Here is a 16,362-nt window from a genome sequence, read left to right on the forward strand (position 1 = left end):
AGTTAATGTTCATTCCCTGTGCTGACTTCCCTGAGAAGAACGAGCAGTAAACTCTGGCTGAAGCTTTTGTATTATGGAACTCTGAAACAACGACGCTACCGCAAACACCCAGACCCGAGACAAAATAGAAAAGTTAGTTTTCTACACTGGCCGGGATGTGCAAGCCTGGCGACCACCGAGGCCGTCAATTTCATTTCCATTGTATAACAATCGCAAAAACCTAAGAACTTATGATGAATGATTGATTTGTTAATATAAATCTGCCACAGGGACTGAACAAACCTCAAGCAGAAGAGCGCGAGCCGTTAGACGAAGAAGAGGACGACGAAGTGGCGGAGACGTTGCTGGCTCAGCTGCCGGCCGACACGCGGCCCCTGCGCGACGCCATGCGACAAGCGCGCGGCTGTCTGCTGCTGCTCGTGCTGAAGCAGCATCTCAAGCAGTTGTATGGATTCACCGACGCGTAAGTGTTACTTACATTCACTATCACTATTATTTGGTGCCCTTATGTACAACGTCCACATGGAACGAATTGAGTCTGTTCGACGTCGATTCTTGAGATGTAAGTGCAAAATTCGGACTACGACGTAAGCTGCCTAATTAGTGTTGATCGCTTACGCAAATTCAACATGATCAGTCTCGAGGATCGTAGACAAGTGTCAGACCTATCTACTTTGCATAAAATTGTTAATTCTACCCTGGATTCTCAGCTGATCGAATTGTTTAGTTTACTTCACAAAATGGACCATTATGCAGAATGTGTCGATTGTATAACAGCATATGTTCCCACCATTACATTTTTTTCTGTGGTATTAAATGCTTCAAAACAACACTGTACTCCAGTATAAGCAAAAAATGCCGTCCTTATTTTGTTTAACGTTTCCTTTTATATTATGTATTGTCTTAATGTGAATGTTGTGTACAATAATAATTGGATATCAGATTTATAATGATACATATGTAGCACGTCTAAGTATTATTGGTAGTCTGTTATCTGTTGTTGTACCATATAAAATAAAAAACACAGAGCAAAACACCCATTCATCTACAAACACACAACTCCTTGCTCACACGCATACACGTAGCACTTTTTTCTTTTCTTTCCAATTACCGCTTCCACCTTTTATTATTATTAAGTTATTATTGATACAAAATTCGAATATACACAAAGAAAAACTCCTTCGATCCTGCTGGACACGAACCAGCGACTGTTTGCCAGACCGGGGCTACATCCATCATCATGCTTATCCAGCCGGATCGAAGGATTTTTTCTTTGTGTTTGTCCGATATTTATATCAATAATAGCTAGAGATGGGAAAACTTTAGAATCGACGGCTTAGTGGTGGCAACCGCTAGTTGTGCAACGCGCAACGGGAAGTGAGCGTGTCTACAGCTCCGGTACCTATCTGGAAAATTGGGTGGGTACTGTACGTGCACCCGGGGTGGCTCACCCGAGGCACTAGGCTCTCGAGAACCGAATGAAGTCAAGTGACAGAGGTCTGTGACAAACTGTACACTGGCTGATCTGGGGTCAGAACCTGAACTTATAAGGTTATTGTGCGCGAACAGGTTATAGTGCCTTTCTCGTATGCTCAGGGTAGGTAGAGAGGGTCACTATAATCAAAACTAATGTAGAAAGATATGGGCCTGTACCTGTCATAAGTTGTTTGTAATGTACTGTGATTCAGTACATAAACAAGTTATCTATCTTAAACATCTAAGGCTGGTTTCACAGCAATGCAGATCGTCCGCGTGGAGCACCTGCTACCTGTGTGGCGTTAGAACATCATTTTACAGCGACGCAGATTGCTCCGTACTGAACACGCTCCGTGTGAACTCCGCAAAAGCCATCCGTGCGTTCATTATAGGCGACTGTCTTATCTCCGTGGATATCCGCACTAAATTAAAAGCTCGATTCAGAGCAGTGCGGATTCTACTGCGAATGGCCCGCATGCGGACAGTCCGTACGGACCATACACACAGCTGTGAAACCAGCCTTAAACTCTCTATAGCCACATTGGCTCATGACGAGCCACTTGGAAACATTGCAGCGACAACTATTGATTTTGATTCATAGAAGATTTAAATTTAAACTACTTTAAGTTGCTCTATTCACGATAGTGACCATTTTTACGTAAGGATTGAACTATTTTTTTTGTTCCCTTATAAAGCGGACGTTGGGACCGCGCCCGCGCTCGGTGTGATGTTGTCCCGTATAAATTCACGGAATTAGACCCGCCGCGGTCCCGACACGACCCGCACCCGCTGTCTTTGTGTTTCACGCTTTAGCACACAAACAGCGATCCGACAATCTGTATGGAAATTTTAAACATGTTGTTGCGAATTGCTTACGCATGCTTTTGGGAAAAATTTTCATTATCGTGTTATCTTGAAATTTGAAACTGTTTTTTTAACTTGTAATTGACTTATGGTTCTATGATATTCATCTGCTTTAAATCCTACTTGTCTTTCAGAAAAATCAATCAATATTCTCCGTCGGAGGCGGCAAAGGTGTACGAGAAAGCGATATCGCGGCGGCATGCGCCCGTGTTCGAGCCAAAGGCCACGATCGCACAGCTCAAGGAGTCCAACGAGGACGACGAGTTCGACGAGCTCGACGAACGCGGCCGCCGGCGGCTCGTCGACGACTACCTCGAGGTACGAAAGCAACACACTGTTTCTACAACAAACAGTCGAACATGTACATGTACTAGAACTGCGCGGCTCTCGGTTTGTGGAGTTCATTAGAATCAAAGAGATGTATCGTGTTGAATGAAAGAAGATTCCGGAGCATATATAAGATTATCTTATCCTAAGTTTAAAACTTACAATAAAGTATTTTAATTCAAAACTCATATATTACAAAATTAAAGAGTATGTGTTGGATAAGGATGTATGGAAAGACACCATGAGTCTAGATTCCACACAATTATGGTTTATGGTTTTTGAACCATAATTGTGTGCAATCTAGATTAGTGTATTCCACAGCATTTAAGTTTATTTGAAAAGAATTTGTTACTCGTTACTTCTCAGGGAGGTCAGCGTAGTGAACGAGCAGTAGCTTAAAAAAATGACGTTTTCAAGTGTAAACAATTATATACACGAACGGTTACCGTGGCCGAACGGTTACGATGCCGGACTGCCACGTAGAGGTCCCAGGTTTGATTCCCGGGCCGGGAGAAATATTTGTATGGCCTACATTTATTTCTCTCGTGAGTTTGGGTGTAATTTGTGTTTGTCTATGTGTGTGTCCATGGCACCCGCGACACAGGGTTTCCCTAGTGCGGGGCTATGTTGAGTGTGTGCGTTATTAATTTTGCCTATGGAATAAACGATTCTTTGACTTTGTATGGTTGCAGTATTTTGACACCTCGTTTTATTGCAGTTGAAGCAGCTTATGCTAAAGTTCGACCCCGAGGAGGAGGAGGACGAGGAGGCCCAGGCCGGCGGGGCCACTGCCACCGCTACCGCCAACGCCAGCGCCGGCACGAGCTTGGGCGCGGGAGCCGCAGGGGGCGCGAAGGGCGGGGGCGCCGACCCCGCGCCGCCCCCGCCCGCCACCTAGCCGACGCCCCGCGGCACCGCCCGATAGACTCAATACTTATACAGTGTATTATAGTGCTTGCCGGCGTTGCTCCGATGAGAGCTAGGTGTCGCCCGGCTTCTTTCGTTGAGAAGACTCGATTTATGTTCTGGATTATTTATTTCCGTCGGGGCCCCGCACAGGCGGAGGCGCCGCGGCAGGCGACCGCTAAGACCGTTGTTGTACATTATACCGGCGGCCCGCCGGCCGCGCCCGCCTCCCGCGGCGATCTTAAATACTTTATATTAGTTATATTTGAGAAACTCGATTTGTTTTTATATTAAAGTCTTGTGTGTAGATAATTTTTATGAAGAATATAAAGTATATGTAACAACAGTGATGTCTGTCTTTCGCATTCGATTATTCCAGTTTGTGTTGTTTGAATGTCGTATAGTTGCTGAATCTATTTTGTCATTCGATTGGTGTAAGAGATTTTTTCGGTGGTTATACCGGTATCCGGTTGGATGAAAAGAACGTGTGTGAGTGTTGGGCGAAGTGCGAATGATTTGCCCCTGCTGACACAGAATTAGAACAAATTCTGCATAATTTATGCACATTATAATTTTGTGTACCGGAAATTAATTTATATGTGTTAAAAATGTAGATTTTGCAATTATCTGCATTTCTTATGAATAAGAGGAAACATTAAAGTTGCAAAGATAGATTTTTTACAAATATTATTTTTCTATTTATAACCCTATAATGAGTATTTTAGATATCACGAGTACAAAGTATATAATACAAGTTTACATTTCTAAAAATGATGGGTTCGTACAACTCTAAACTTATATTCAAGTGCGTGTCACAAGTAATACATTTCTTTCAATGTCTATTTGTATGATCCCACCATTTTACCTTGTACAAAATAATTTAAACCTAAAGTACTGTTTTGAAATGCGACTGTAAAACGTTACGATAAATAACCTAAACAATGTGTTGCAAGTTGATAGAAACCAAGCATTAAATGTAATGAATCCAGTTACTATCGCATGTCAAAACTGCACTCTATAAATAAATCAATTTATAACACAGTACCAAGGTTTTTATGCGTTGTCCTAAAATGAAGTCAATACTGTTAACCAAGGACAAAAACGAAACTGATTACAAAGACCTAATTCGTTTCCCTGCCTCGTACCCCCAGATATAATAAACCCTTTTCTACCTAAGCACCACGCTTTTGTAAAGACAAAAACTGCCCGTCATCAAGGTCTCATATTTACATGATTTTTGCTTTAGCAATGCAACTGGCCGTTTGAAACTGAGCAGAATATTTTTTTTGTGAAACGCATCCTAAACATTAGGAATGTAGCATAAATTTGTCAACCTGCTACTGTAAACCAGTTTATAAACTTTGTATGGGCTTGTTATATATATAGTATAACCCGCCAGCGTTTATAATAAATAATAAGAAATATTAGCAAGAGACTTTTTTCTCCCGTTCGTCGGAGACGGCGAACTTGTTGCAAAGGAAGAAAATGAGCATCTCTGAGTCCGGCTTCACTTTGCCCTGCTCAATCAGACGCCGAAGATTGCGTATGCGCTGCTTATGGGGGTATTCGCGCTGCTGAGTTGTTTGTCTCTGAAAAAAAAAAGTACGTTTCTGGTCATCTTCAAGATGATATTACAGCGTGAGAGTCAGAACGGCGGATCCTGACAAATTTGATATGAAAAAAATGTACCAAAATTGTACTATTTAGAACTTATTCTTAAAAAATTTGTACCTCTATCATAACCATACATTTAGTATATAGGTACAAAATCTATGATCATAACGAAATTATAGCGAAATCAAAATTGTAAACATTTTTGTAATTTTTTCAAATAAATTTCCGCCATTTATTTGGGTACCTAGGCAAAGGTTATATACCATACAGCCTCTTTATATGTCAGTATCTTTCCTTGTTTTGAGGGAAAAGGTGACAAGCGTCTTATATAGTTTATTTCATGCAAGCAATGGTCGGAAAGATACTGACAAATGAAGAGGCTGAATGGTGGAATCTTTGCCTAGGTAACCAAATAAATGGCGGATTTTTGTTTAAAAAAAATTGCGAAAATATTTACAATTTTGATTTCGCTATAACTTCGTTATGATAGAGGTACAATTTTTTTAAGAATAAGTACTAGATAGTACAATTTTGGTACTTTTTTTGGTACCAAATATGTCAGGATTCGCTAAGATGCACACGGCACTCTGAAATCTCAACATATTTTGTCTTATATCTCAGAAACTAACCAGCAGATCGAGCTGGGTTTCCTTTACTTCAGAGTACTATTGAGGTACAAATTTTTGGAATAAGAAGTTTTTATAGTTATTAAATAAATACTAGTCATTCGAGGTGCCATATTGACAGTCAATACGGCGGCTGTACCTTTGATATTGCTATAACTTCGTTCTGATTGAGGTACAAATTTTTTAAACAGAAGTACCTACTAAATAGTTCAAATTAGGTACATTTTATGATTATCACTAGTATCAGGTTTCTTACCACGGTATGACTTCTTATTATTTTCCCGATATTTCGGAACGGTTGCACGCTCCATGATCACGGGTTGACTGATTCAGTCAGACATTTTTTTGATACCAAATTTGTCAGGATCCATTAAGGTACACCCGCCATTCTGACTCTCACTATTATAGGGTGTTATTATGACGAGCTATTGCTCATTCCATGGCATCTATTCTGCCCACCTTGTCATAACTAACATAATCGAAATTTTCAGCAGTTATGGGTAATTTTCAGCTTAGTTTTCTCTACCCAATTTTTATTATTTAAGTATTCGAGTTGCTACACTTGAACATTAAATAATACTTCATGATAATATTCGAGAATACTTAAACACCACTGTAATTAGGTACAAAAGACTAACCTGAAACTTACCCTTATAAACTTTTCTGGGATCAGTGAAACGAGATCTACAACCAACCCCCTCTAATCAGTTTTTTAATATCTTATTAAATTTAATTTCAATTCAATTTCTATTGAATTGATATTCAATTATTCTTTGTGAAATTACTCCACTAGATTGTAATATATTATCAATACAAAGATCGAACACTTAGAAAAAATTCCTTCGATCCGGCCGGATTCGAACTGACGTCTCCTAGCAAACCGTGCCAGACGCTATGCCAACTAAGCAACGGAACGAACCTTATTACCTATTAATAATTAGTTTCAATTATTAATACAAAGATCGAACACAAGGAAAAATTCCTTCGACCTGACAGGACTTGAACCTGCGACTACGCTATACCGTAGCGTCGTTCTACCAACTAAGACACAGTCGACAAAATTCTTCTATGTGTCGGTTATGGCTCTTTGTATAGGGTTTTTTCAGTTTTCAACGCCGTAAGGTTCAAGTCCGGTCAGATTCAGTCAGGAGTCAGGAGTTTTTTTTGTGTTCGATCTTTATTATTACAAAATTAGTGGAGCAATTTCACAAAAAAATATATGAATATCACGGTGGTAAAACATCGTCAAATTAAATAAAAAATCAATTAATTATTTAGATTCAATTTTATTGGTAAGCATAATCAGCGTAATAGACATTTGATAAGGTGACAATAAAACTAGTGTCAGTATCTCGTAAGTTACCGAAATGCAAATACAAGTTCTGACAAGGAGGGCAGTATTGACCATTACTAAGGGTCTTATTCTAGAACTCTACTTAATGCCCAAGTCAGGATTGCACTGGAAATACGACCCTAATGGCAGGGACTTGAGTATGATTTCGAGTGCTTTAAACCATACTCAAATCCTGACTAGAGCACTAAGTAGAGGAGTCGTATTCTAGAACTCTACTCAATGCTTAAGTCAGGATTGCACTGGAAACACAAGCACTGGAAATACGACCCTAATGTCAGGGACTTGAGTATGATTTCGAGTGCTTTAAACCATACTCAAATACTGACTTGAGCATTGAGTAGAGTTCTAGAATACGACCCTTAGTGTCGTATTCCAGAACTCTACTCAAGTCAGGACTTGAGTATTGCAGTGAGCACTGAAAATCATACTCAAGTCCTTGCCATTAGGGTCGTATTTCCAGTGCTTCAAATCACACTCAAGTCTGCTCAAATCCTGACTTGAGCATTGAGTAGAGGTCTGGAATACGACACTCAGACTTGTTAGCGGACATTTTGAAAACTACTTCAATAACAAAATAATGAATGAAACGTGGAATGCTATTAAATCTAATAATAAAGTTGCTTTTGTCATTGGCGTCGTATTTCTAGATTGTCGTAATACTTGGCTCAAACGTTGTTTTGATATTCAAAAAGCACATGTAACGAATAACTTAAATGAGGCGTATCGTCAACGGGACGAACTATCGATTTGTATGAAATGCTATTTTGGCGTATTGCCAGATGTAGACAAAATCTGTTCGAGTTGAATAACTATCTGTCAATGTTTGCTTTATATGAAGTCACGGACACCTAATTAAGAATTTGGCACGTTGAGTTTCAGAAGGAAAGAATTTAAGTCTAAAGTCTTCTACTACATCAAATGGCTTTGGTTAATTCCGCATAACAGTGAAAGCGTTGAATCAATAACTTTGGAAAAAATATATAGTAAAATTAATATACGCTGATTACTATACGTTGTGATAATACGACTCCTAAAAATTTTCACGATGGAAAAAATAACACAAACTTCTACATTTTACAAGAAAACCGCTGTATTCAATGCATACATATACCAAGGTTTTTTTTATATCAAAATTAAATTGAACACGTATACTATACGATATAAATTGTTCAAATGGCTTTTCGTTTGTAAAAAAAAATCTGAAATAAAGCCAAAGAAAATGAACCGATTAGTATGGGACAAATTGGAATTCGAGCTGAGGCATTATAGACTCTTTAAGAAACCTTTATAATGCAGAACGTTAGCAACACTGAATAAGAACGAAAATAAGTCGCTAGCTGTTAACAGAGCACTATGTAAATAACTTTCTAAGAAGAATCTGTAATCGCCATGCTTACTGTGAGAGTTAGCGACATTAAGTAAGGACGCAGTCACATACAGGGTGACCACTGCTATTGAGGATCTTTTAGCCCGTTTTCTAGAACACTCTGTAGCATGTGGTTTGTACATACAAATTTACCTTTTTCTCCTGGTCAGTGAGCTCCTGGTCAGGCGTAGGCAATCCGATGATGGAGTTGTCCCACATGACGGGGTGCCACGGGCGGCGTGAAGCACGCTCGGGCTGCAGCTGCGGCTGTGGCGGTTTCAGCGGCAGTGACCGGACATCTACGTACTCTTCCTCTTCAAATTCTGTCTGTTCCTTGCTCATTTTTTGCTAGAAAGAAATGAAATAAAGGCTCTTAGGCTCTTACGATATTAATGCTCGCGCATTCGCGAGAATTCCGCAAAAGGTTTTGGCTCGTATCTAGTTTATACGTTACACAATTGACCATAAAGTTCATTATGTTGTACAATGTCGTTACAAAAATTCGCTGCAATTCCGTACCGCCGCAATATAAATTAAGCCTTAAGTTCGATGGTAAGTGCGTATCGACTGAGATGCCACTCAGATGGTGCATCTCCAACTCGAAATGTACGAATGTGTATGTAAACACTTTATTATATGTTGCAACAAAACAAATTACACATTTTAACATAGAATTTAAGACGTTCAAAGGCGAGCTTATCCCATAAAGCGATTTATTCCAGCTAATCTTTTCGTGTATTACAAATAAATAAACATTAGACAACATCACATGCGTTGCTCAGATCTAAAGTAAGTAGGTAAGCAAAGCACTTGTGTTATGGAAATAGGGAAACTACGACGGTACGACAAACAGCCAGACCCGAGACAATATAAAAAAGTTTTGACCCGGCCGGTGATTGAACCTGGGACCTCAGAGGTGGCACCACCATGAAAACCGACGTGCAAGCCACTGGACAACGAAAGTCGTCAAAATTTATAATCCTTTACCATCGTGGATCATACCAACTCAAATGATCAAGACTCTTTTAATACTTAGTAGCGATCTTAAATCATTACAAGACGACGTTTATGAATAAGCTGAAATTTTGTAAATTCAAATTATCGAATTGATCAGTGATGAACCTATCCATTGATGTGACCAATGGCGGTTTTGCAGTCTTGGCCGCCCTAGGCCCCAGGCCTTGAACTCAGTACCAGCCGCCCCTTCCTCAGCACTTATCATGTACTGGTAGAAATCGATTCAGAACTTTAGTTAACTATAATAGCTGCTAGTTTTAATTATTTTCGGAGGTTTCAAATTTAAATAAAACATTTAAAACGGTTTTAGATTTAATTTATTTAAGTATGGGTTCATTCTCATACAAAATTAGATATAATAAGTGTTTTACAATGTGTTACAAAACTCGTCTGCACTTAGCTCAGCCAAATCATTAATTAAATCCTCACAAGCAAATTTTTTTAAATTTTCTTTAAAAATTAGCTTCTGTGTTAAGCAAAGCAAGATCGTTTAATCTTTGCTCCGTCATTGTTTTGTAGTTTTTGAGTTTACCGCGCTCAGACAGATACGGTAGTGAGAATATGTAGTGATGTGGTGGTTGTACATTAAGGTAATCTTACAACCACCACATCTTCAAAGATTTGTTACATAGATATGTAACAAATCTTTATTTTATACATAAAATATACGAAAGTGATTTAGGAAGAATTATTGTTATACGATGCGGTGCAGTGCGGCCCGCCATAATGTGCGTGAGCCTTTAGATTATTTAGGTACTTTGAGTTATTTCTTGATATCATCAGTGAATTCTTTTTAATACTCAATGAGTGTTAAAAACAAACAAAAAACGGTAGAAAACAACGTTACATCCATGGTATGTTATGTTACGTCCAATTAGATAGATGGCGATTTGACAAATTAGTTCTAGTAGTAAACGGCCCGTCTCCCTTAACCTAGTAAGTTGTCCCGGAAATGATAAGTCAGTATCTGGCAAGCTTTGGCCCAGTAGTTTGGTCGAATATTCCGCTGTTCGGCCACCCTCCGGGCCGAATTATAGGTAGGCCTATTTGTAGCAAAACTAGTCTCTATAAATAAATAAATAAACATTTCATACAAAACACTATTTACAAATACCACTGTAGGTAAGCAACATTGGTACAATAATGTTCGCATCAAAATAAATTTATCTAATATGGTAATTAGGTAGTTAATTACGAAATACCGTGAATGAGAAGCGTGTAAAATCTAAGAGCTCTAATGAAACTAAAGAAATTTGATCGAAGGTCAAGGTTCGCCAAATTATATTCTAGCTTTTTGATTCTTCATTACATTTGCAAGTTGTATACTTAGTAAATGGGTATTTCTTTCAATTTAGCTCCTAAACGGCGGCAACGTATCCAAAATGCTGGAAGTATATCTTTTTAACTCTTTAAATTAAATACAAAAAGCGACTGCATCACCATCCTAAATTGCTGGCAGGGCAACTGACGATCTCAGATTCAATGAGACGTCTTAAGAGGCACATAATCTTAAACTGGATCAACTAATTTGAAAATCCAGCTACAATCCAATCGGGCTGCTGCTGGAGAGTTAACTCTACATGAATCACGCAACCCATAAGCTCACAGTCATTTGACTGATCGCATGATTACACGATGAACAAAAACCCTTTATATGAGAATGCAAATAAACTGGACAAGGTAGCTACCAGCACCTGGGACTCTCAGGGTCGTATTCTAGAACTCTACTCAATGCTCAAGTCAGGACTTGAGCAGACTTGAGTATGATTTCAAACACTGGAAATACGACCCTAATGGCAAGGACTTGAGTATGATTTTCAGTGCTTTAAATCATACTCAAGTCCTGACTTCAGCATTGAGTAGAGTTCTGGAATAAGACCCTCAGTCGGTCCTTTAATTTTTTAGATATCATTTTATAGCAAGAAAGTGCATTAACTTTGACTTATAGGGAATTACCAAGTAGAAAGCTGAGGTCCTGGTGCTTTTCACTGTTTAATCTTTAGAATCTTGGGAAAGATTGTGATGACCCAGCCTGTTTACGTTTCTGCTAACGGATAACAGTGTTCAATAGCAGTAAAGCTCCTTGTGAAAGGGTTAGTCCAGGGAAGTACTGGCAACTTACCTATTTCTGCCGTCAAGCAGTAATGCAAGGATTACTGCGTTCCGGTTTAGAAGAGCAAGAGTGCTGGTGAAATTACAGGCATATGAGACTTGTCAACTTATGTCTCAGGGTGACAGGCGCAGAGACCTTTGAAACTCTGAATGGCACTGCAACTGTTATAGATAGGCATGTGTGTCCTTTACTATCATGCACCTGACTTATTCGTCCCATCACTTGATATATTATTTTAAAAAATGTTGAAGATAGAGTTCCGGTATATTTTATGTATATGTAGAAAAGCCGGAAGGGTTAAGGCAAAATATACTCTTGATAGCTACACCGACGCGTCTCTATGTAGGTAAGGTAGAAGAATTGAATACGACTTATTATGTTCCAAACCAGACTTAGTAAAGTAGGTATTTTACCTTCGATTTGTTTTTTTAATTAATTGCAATAATTTGCAAAACGCACCACGCACAACCACAACAGTAGTTATGGTTGCGGTGTAATGGACCGCACGTGCACGAAATTGTACAATTGTTTTCATTTAATTTGAGTAGGTACGTAAGTATTAATTCTTTTAGACTTGTTGTTTTGAAACCTTGTGTTTAACTAGGTTCATTAATTTTGAAATACGTAATAGTATATTATATTTGCCTCGTGGTTTCTGATTATATTTGTACTGTTACTAATTTTCTATTTCATAAAATCTTTTATTAATAACCTTCGTTTTCACTATTTCGTACTATATTTTTGCGAAATGACTAGTGTATCTAATGAAAGTAACATGGTTGTACAAATATCTACACTCCCGGCTTTTTATAGCTTGTTTTGGAACGAAAATAAAAATCAGATGGACTGTACAAAATCGCTACGCAATAATAGTTTTTATTGAATCGGTTACTTGGCAAAGGCACAAAAAGCAATTTTTTCTACGCCGTTTTATTTATACTGTTTTAATATACATAATACATTCTAGATCGCTAATATTCTAATAAAAATTGCTTCCTGTAAACAGTCTGGAGGTCAAAAAGGAAAAGATATATGTGTTCATTTGAATGTGTTCCTTGTTTTTAGGAACTTTGGCTTCAAAAGCTTAGTCTGATATTTGTATATGACCTACTTTAAAAATATCATTGACATAAATAGATAGGTACTCGCTCTTGGTATTCGATCTTATTGACAGGATTGAAGTTTGGATGAGAAATTATAATACATATGATTTGCACTTACTGATATCGAAGTCTCTCCGATAAACAAAAAAGATCGTAGTAATCTCACTTTTAAATAAAACAATGTGCCGGTTTCGCACAAAACAACAGTCTGTTTCTGGCGCGTTTACAACAGTTGCGCGGTTTATCTATCGGCTTTATTACTGGCGCTTACGAAATTATTTATAATTCGCTCTATGTGAACAGATGCATGAGCAGTATACGACTGAATTCATTACTTTCTCTCCCGACTGCGGGAGCATGTGATTACCCATACTGTTCCTGGTGACGTACGAGTTTTGGACAATTACCAGCCGAAATAAGAACATCAGACACCGTATTGACATCTAGGACACTGACCGAAATCCATGCCAACAATTGAGCCACGTTAAACGGCTTTCTTAATTAAATCAATTTTAAATACATGTATTGTGCGTTTTTTATAATGTATGATGCGTAAGTAATAAGTAGGTAAAACAACAGAAAACATCAATAACAAAATAATATCAAATTTATTAACTTCAACAATTATAACTAGATAACAAAGAAAGGAACAGTCCTCGTTCAGAATCTGTATCAATTAAATCCATTTTTGGCAAGAGCTGAATAATTCTAAAAACTTCAACAGACAACTTTTTGTTAAATCGTTCAAGGCAGATTTCTATTGTTTTTTACTATTGACTTGTTTAGAAACTTTTAGAGTCTGATTTATAGCGCGACAAACTGTGAAATCTCATTTTGTTACGCAACGGATACTTTTTTACAAACCGTTAACTTTTGATCAGGCTTTTATCTAAACGGTGTTGTACAACGGACACGCTCTACTAACACTGTTTGTGTTGGCTAATATCACCAGCTACAACTATCTTACGCGCCCGCCACCATCTCGTCGAAGGAAGCTTCGTGTTCCGACCTCGCTAGCATGAATTCAGGTAGAGTTACGCCCAAAGCTGCGCTATAACGCGGCCTAGTCTCGGCCCAAAAAGCACCGTTAGAATTAGATCCTGCAAATTCTTCAGGAGGTGCTACATTGGTTTCGTCTACAATGTCTGCTTGAGATTCAGCCTCAGAGTCAACGCTTCTCTTGATTTTTGATTTCACTGGCGATTGAGTAGCCGGTACTGCCGTCGACACAGTGCTAGTGGCTGCTGTGACTTGCTTTTTTGGCTGACGAGCTTTCTTGCGTTTCAGTTTTTTGCCGTAGCCGGGGTTAGACACAACCAATGCGGCAGGCTTGAATGCAGGTGGTGCGCTCGTGCTTACAGTTCGACTCTCGGCTCCTTCGTGTCCTGCGTCTATGCTCGGTGGTTTGGACGTGAATTCTTTAACTTCTTGATAAGCTAAGTGGCTGCGTTTCGGGGCTGATTCAGACACAAACATACACTCTTCATTTTTCAAACCGTTGTTATCAATGCACTGGAAGCAGGTCATGCCGTTCTTTTGCACTTTTTTACAAGCGGATCTATCCTTTTTTTTAAATTCTGCTAAAACATGCTCTACATCTTTTTTAGGTTCAGTGTTACTGTAGAACCCAGGCAAAGCCTGTTTGTAGTTGTAAGGTTTGGTAAGCGAATCTGACTTTTCTTCAGAACTGTCGCTTTCTGACGACTCGCTTCGCAAAGCTTCGCTTGGTGCTGATTTAGGTGCATAATAGGTTTTATATTTATCATCAGATTCTACGTCTCCTTTTTTATAGTCACTATGAGTTTTATCTGACTCTGAAGGAGAGGAGTACTCACCGGCATCGTCTTTAGCTTCGTGGTATTTTTCGGATTTTTTCGGTTGCTCGCCTTGTTGTTCAGGTTCATCGGGTTCATCATTGCTGTCAAATTTCTTTTCTTTGGAGTACGCATATTTATTGTTCTTAGGCTCGGCTACATAAGAACAAGATTCATAATTACCGCCTGTTTTAGGGTCCTTGCAGGTCATGCAGGTCATTCCATCTCTCAGCACTTCTTTGCAATTTCCTGGATTTTGTTTGATTTCAGCGGCCTGCTTTTCTGAAAGAGATTTTATCCTTTCATACTCCTTGTGGTCGTAACCGGAATCGTATCCGCTACCAAATGGATATTCATAATCTTTGTTGGGATCTTTACGTTCCTTATAACTGGCGCTGTAGAAGTCGCTATCAAAAGCCTTGGGCCTGAAACGGTAGTCTTTGTAGTCATAAGAGTCATCATCGTCCTCACTACTTTTGCTTAATCTCTCGCTTCGTCCTCTTGCATATCGACGAATACGAGCTGGTCCTGTAACGTAAGCATTAGGCTTGTAATTGTATTGATCAATTTCACTATTTTCATCCAATTCTTCTCTACGATATTTCAATGGGTGAGCCACCTCTAAATTCGTTACGGCGGGTTTAAAATACGAAGACACACTAGGGTTTTGTTTCAAGGCAGAAAGTATATCTTCCCCTTGTTCGTTTTCTTCTTCAGGCTTGTACACTTTATAGTCAGCATCGTGTATTTGCCTGATATCATATCGTAAGGGACTGGAAATTTGCTGGCGGATCGGCAAGTGAGTGTACGATTGGTGTTGCTGGTGCTGTTGCGGTGGTGGTTGGACAAGCCTGGCTGCTTGCCCGGGAGGATGAAAGCCTTGACTTGGTATCGGATTAAACCCGAAGTGTTCAGAGGAGAAAATATTTTCTTTAGGTGCTATACTTCTTTGCAATGAATCTATAGAACTACTGACAATAGTGTCAAATAATTGTGGGTATTGACTCTTATCTACTTTAAGCATTGCTGCGGCAATTGGACTTGAAGCCAACGCGGCTACTCCTGAAAAAACCATATCACCATTAGGTATATAAATATTATAATTATATATAATAAGATGTTAAAAATTTAAAAGTGCATGCAAAAAGCCTTGTGTTAAGTGACAATAGTGAGTGTCCTTATTAAATACTAACCAAACTCTCCATCTCCGAAAATGGGACCGAAATCCAAAGGTTGGACAAATCCGTTATGTTTCTCTTCTTTAGCAAACACTCCCTCACATATCGCCCATATTAACAACTGCAACAGGAATTATGTTTTTAAATGTATGATTAGCGTCAAAATATAACTTGAGCAAATTGTATAAGTTCATCACTTCGTACCAAATAACAGAGTCTAGACATTTTTGTTATATGGGTATACACCCAAGTAAATAGGTAAACGTCCACTACTTCTCACTGTATGGAGTTGTATTTCTCGTTTGCGTCGGGATGAAAGTAACGTCATATTATTGCAATGACAAGGTTTTATAGGCGTCAATATTGCGCAGGTGAAAGATCGGTGCAACAGAGCGCGCGCACCACTCAAGCGTGTCTGGCCGGACAATGTCCGCTTACCCCATCCGGTCAGCGACTGCAAGTTTCTGTATATGCCAGCCGTCGGCAACGACATTGTGGACGTCGAAGACTGGAACAGCTTTTTCTCCCGCGAACAAATCATGTTTGTAGCCACACTACTTATAGTAGTTTTTTTTTAGCGAATGTTAGAAAACTTTAAAAATCT

The 16,362-nt window shown here is 39.0% G+C and overlaps 3 protein-coding genes across 6 annotated transcripts in view; 1 reads left to right on the forward strand and 2 right to left on the reverse strand.

Moving 5' to 3' along the window:
• Positions 1-4,169, forward strand: part of LOC113237049 (nipped-B-like protein) — a 28,473-nt gene extending 24,304 nt beyond the window's left edge. For all 3 annotated transcript variants that reach the window (XM_026473295.1, XM_026473294.1, XM_026473296.1), the window contains 3 exons: positions 270-463; positions 2,475-2,658; positions 3,386-4,169. In XM_026473295.1, coding sequence (XP_026329080.1) covers positions 270-463; positions 2,475-2,658; positions 3,386-3,565 — 558 coding nt within the window. In that variant the 3' untranslated portion in view covers positions 3,566-4,169. The remainder of the gene's footprint in view (positions 1-269; positions 464-2,474; positions 2,659-3,385) is intronic.
• A 152-nt stretch (positions 4,170-4,321) lies between these two features.
• On the reverse strand, positions 4,322-13,061 carry LOC113237051. Its single transcript, XM_026473297.1, has 3 exons — positions 12,885-13,061; positions 8,687-8,881; positions 4,322-5,162 (listed from the first exon to the last, which is right to left on the reverse strand). Exons 2-3 carry the CDS (start codon positions 8,873-8,875, stop codon positions 4,998-5,000), a joined length of 354 nt encoding a protein of 117 aa, XP_026329082.1. The 5' UTR covers positions 8,876-8,881; positions 12,885-13,061; the 3' UTR covers positions 4,322-4,997.
• A 355-nt stretch (positions 13,062-13,416) lies between these two features.
• On the reverse strand, positions 13,417-16,111 carry LOC113237435 (claspin). 2 transcript variants are annotated; one of them, XM_026473905.1, is made up of 3 exons: positions 15,963-16,111; positions 15,774-15,879; positions 13,417-15,108 (listed from the first exon to the last, which is right to left on the reverse strand). In XM_026473905.1, exons 1-3 carry the CDS (start codon positions 15,981-15,983, stop codon positions 13,730-13,732), a joined length of 1,506 nt encoding a protein of 501 aa, XP_026329690.1. In that variant the 5' UTR covers positions 15,984-16,111; the 3' UTR covers positions 13,417-13,729. The 2 variants fall into 2 exon arrangements, with proteins under 2 accessions (XP_026329690.1, XP_026329689.1); XM_026473904.1 differs by having other exon boundaries at positions 13,417-15,642.
• Positions 16,112-16,362: the final 251 nt, after the last annotated feature.

This window comes from Hyposmocoma kahamanoa, unplaced genomic scaffold, assembly GCF_003589595.1.
Source record: "Hyposmocoma kahamanoa isolate Upper Pololo Valley unplaced genomic scaffold, ASM358959v1 93, whole genome shotgun sequence".
NCBI classification, from domain to species: Eukaryota; Metazoa; Arthropoda; class Insecta; order Lepidoptera; family Cosmopterigidae; genus Hyposmocoma; species Hyposmocoma kahamanoa.

Excerpts from the sequence above, each read along its gene's own strand:
- LOC113237051 (XM_026473297.1), bottom strand. The coding sequence starts at position 8,875 with ATGAGCAAGGAACAGACAGAATTTGAAGAGGAAGAGTACGTAGATGTC. Across the intron at positions 5,163-8,686 it reads TCACTGACCAGGAGAAAAAG|AGACAAACAACTCAGCAGCG; the intron begins GTAAATTTGTAT and ends TTTTTTTTTCAG.
- LOC113237435 (XM_026473904.1), bottom strand. The coding sequence starts at position 15,983 with ATGTCTAGACTCTGTTATTTG. Across the intron at positions 15,880-15,962 it reads TGTCTAGACTCTGTTATTTG|TTGTTAATATGGGCGATATG; the intron begins GTACGAAGTGAT and ends TTCCTGTTGCAG. Across the intron at positions 15,643-15,773 it reads TTTCGGAGATGGAGAGTTTG|GAGTAGCCGCGTTGGCTTCA; the intron begins GTTAGTATTTAA and ends TGGTTTTTTCAG.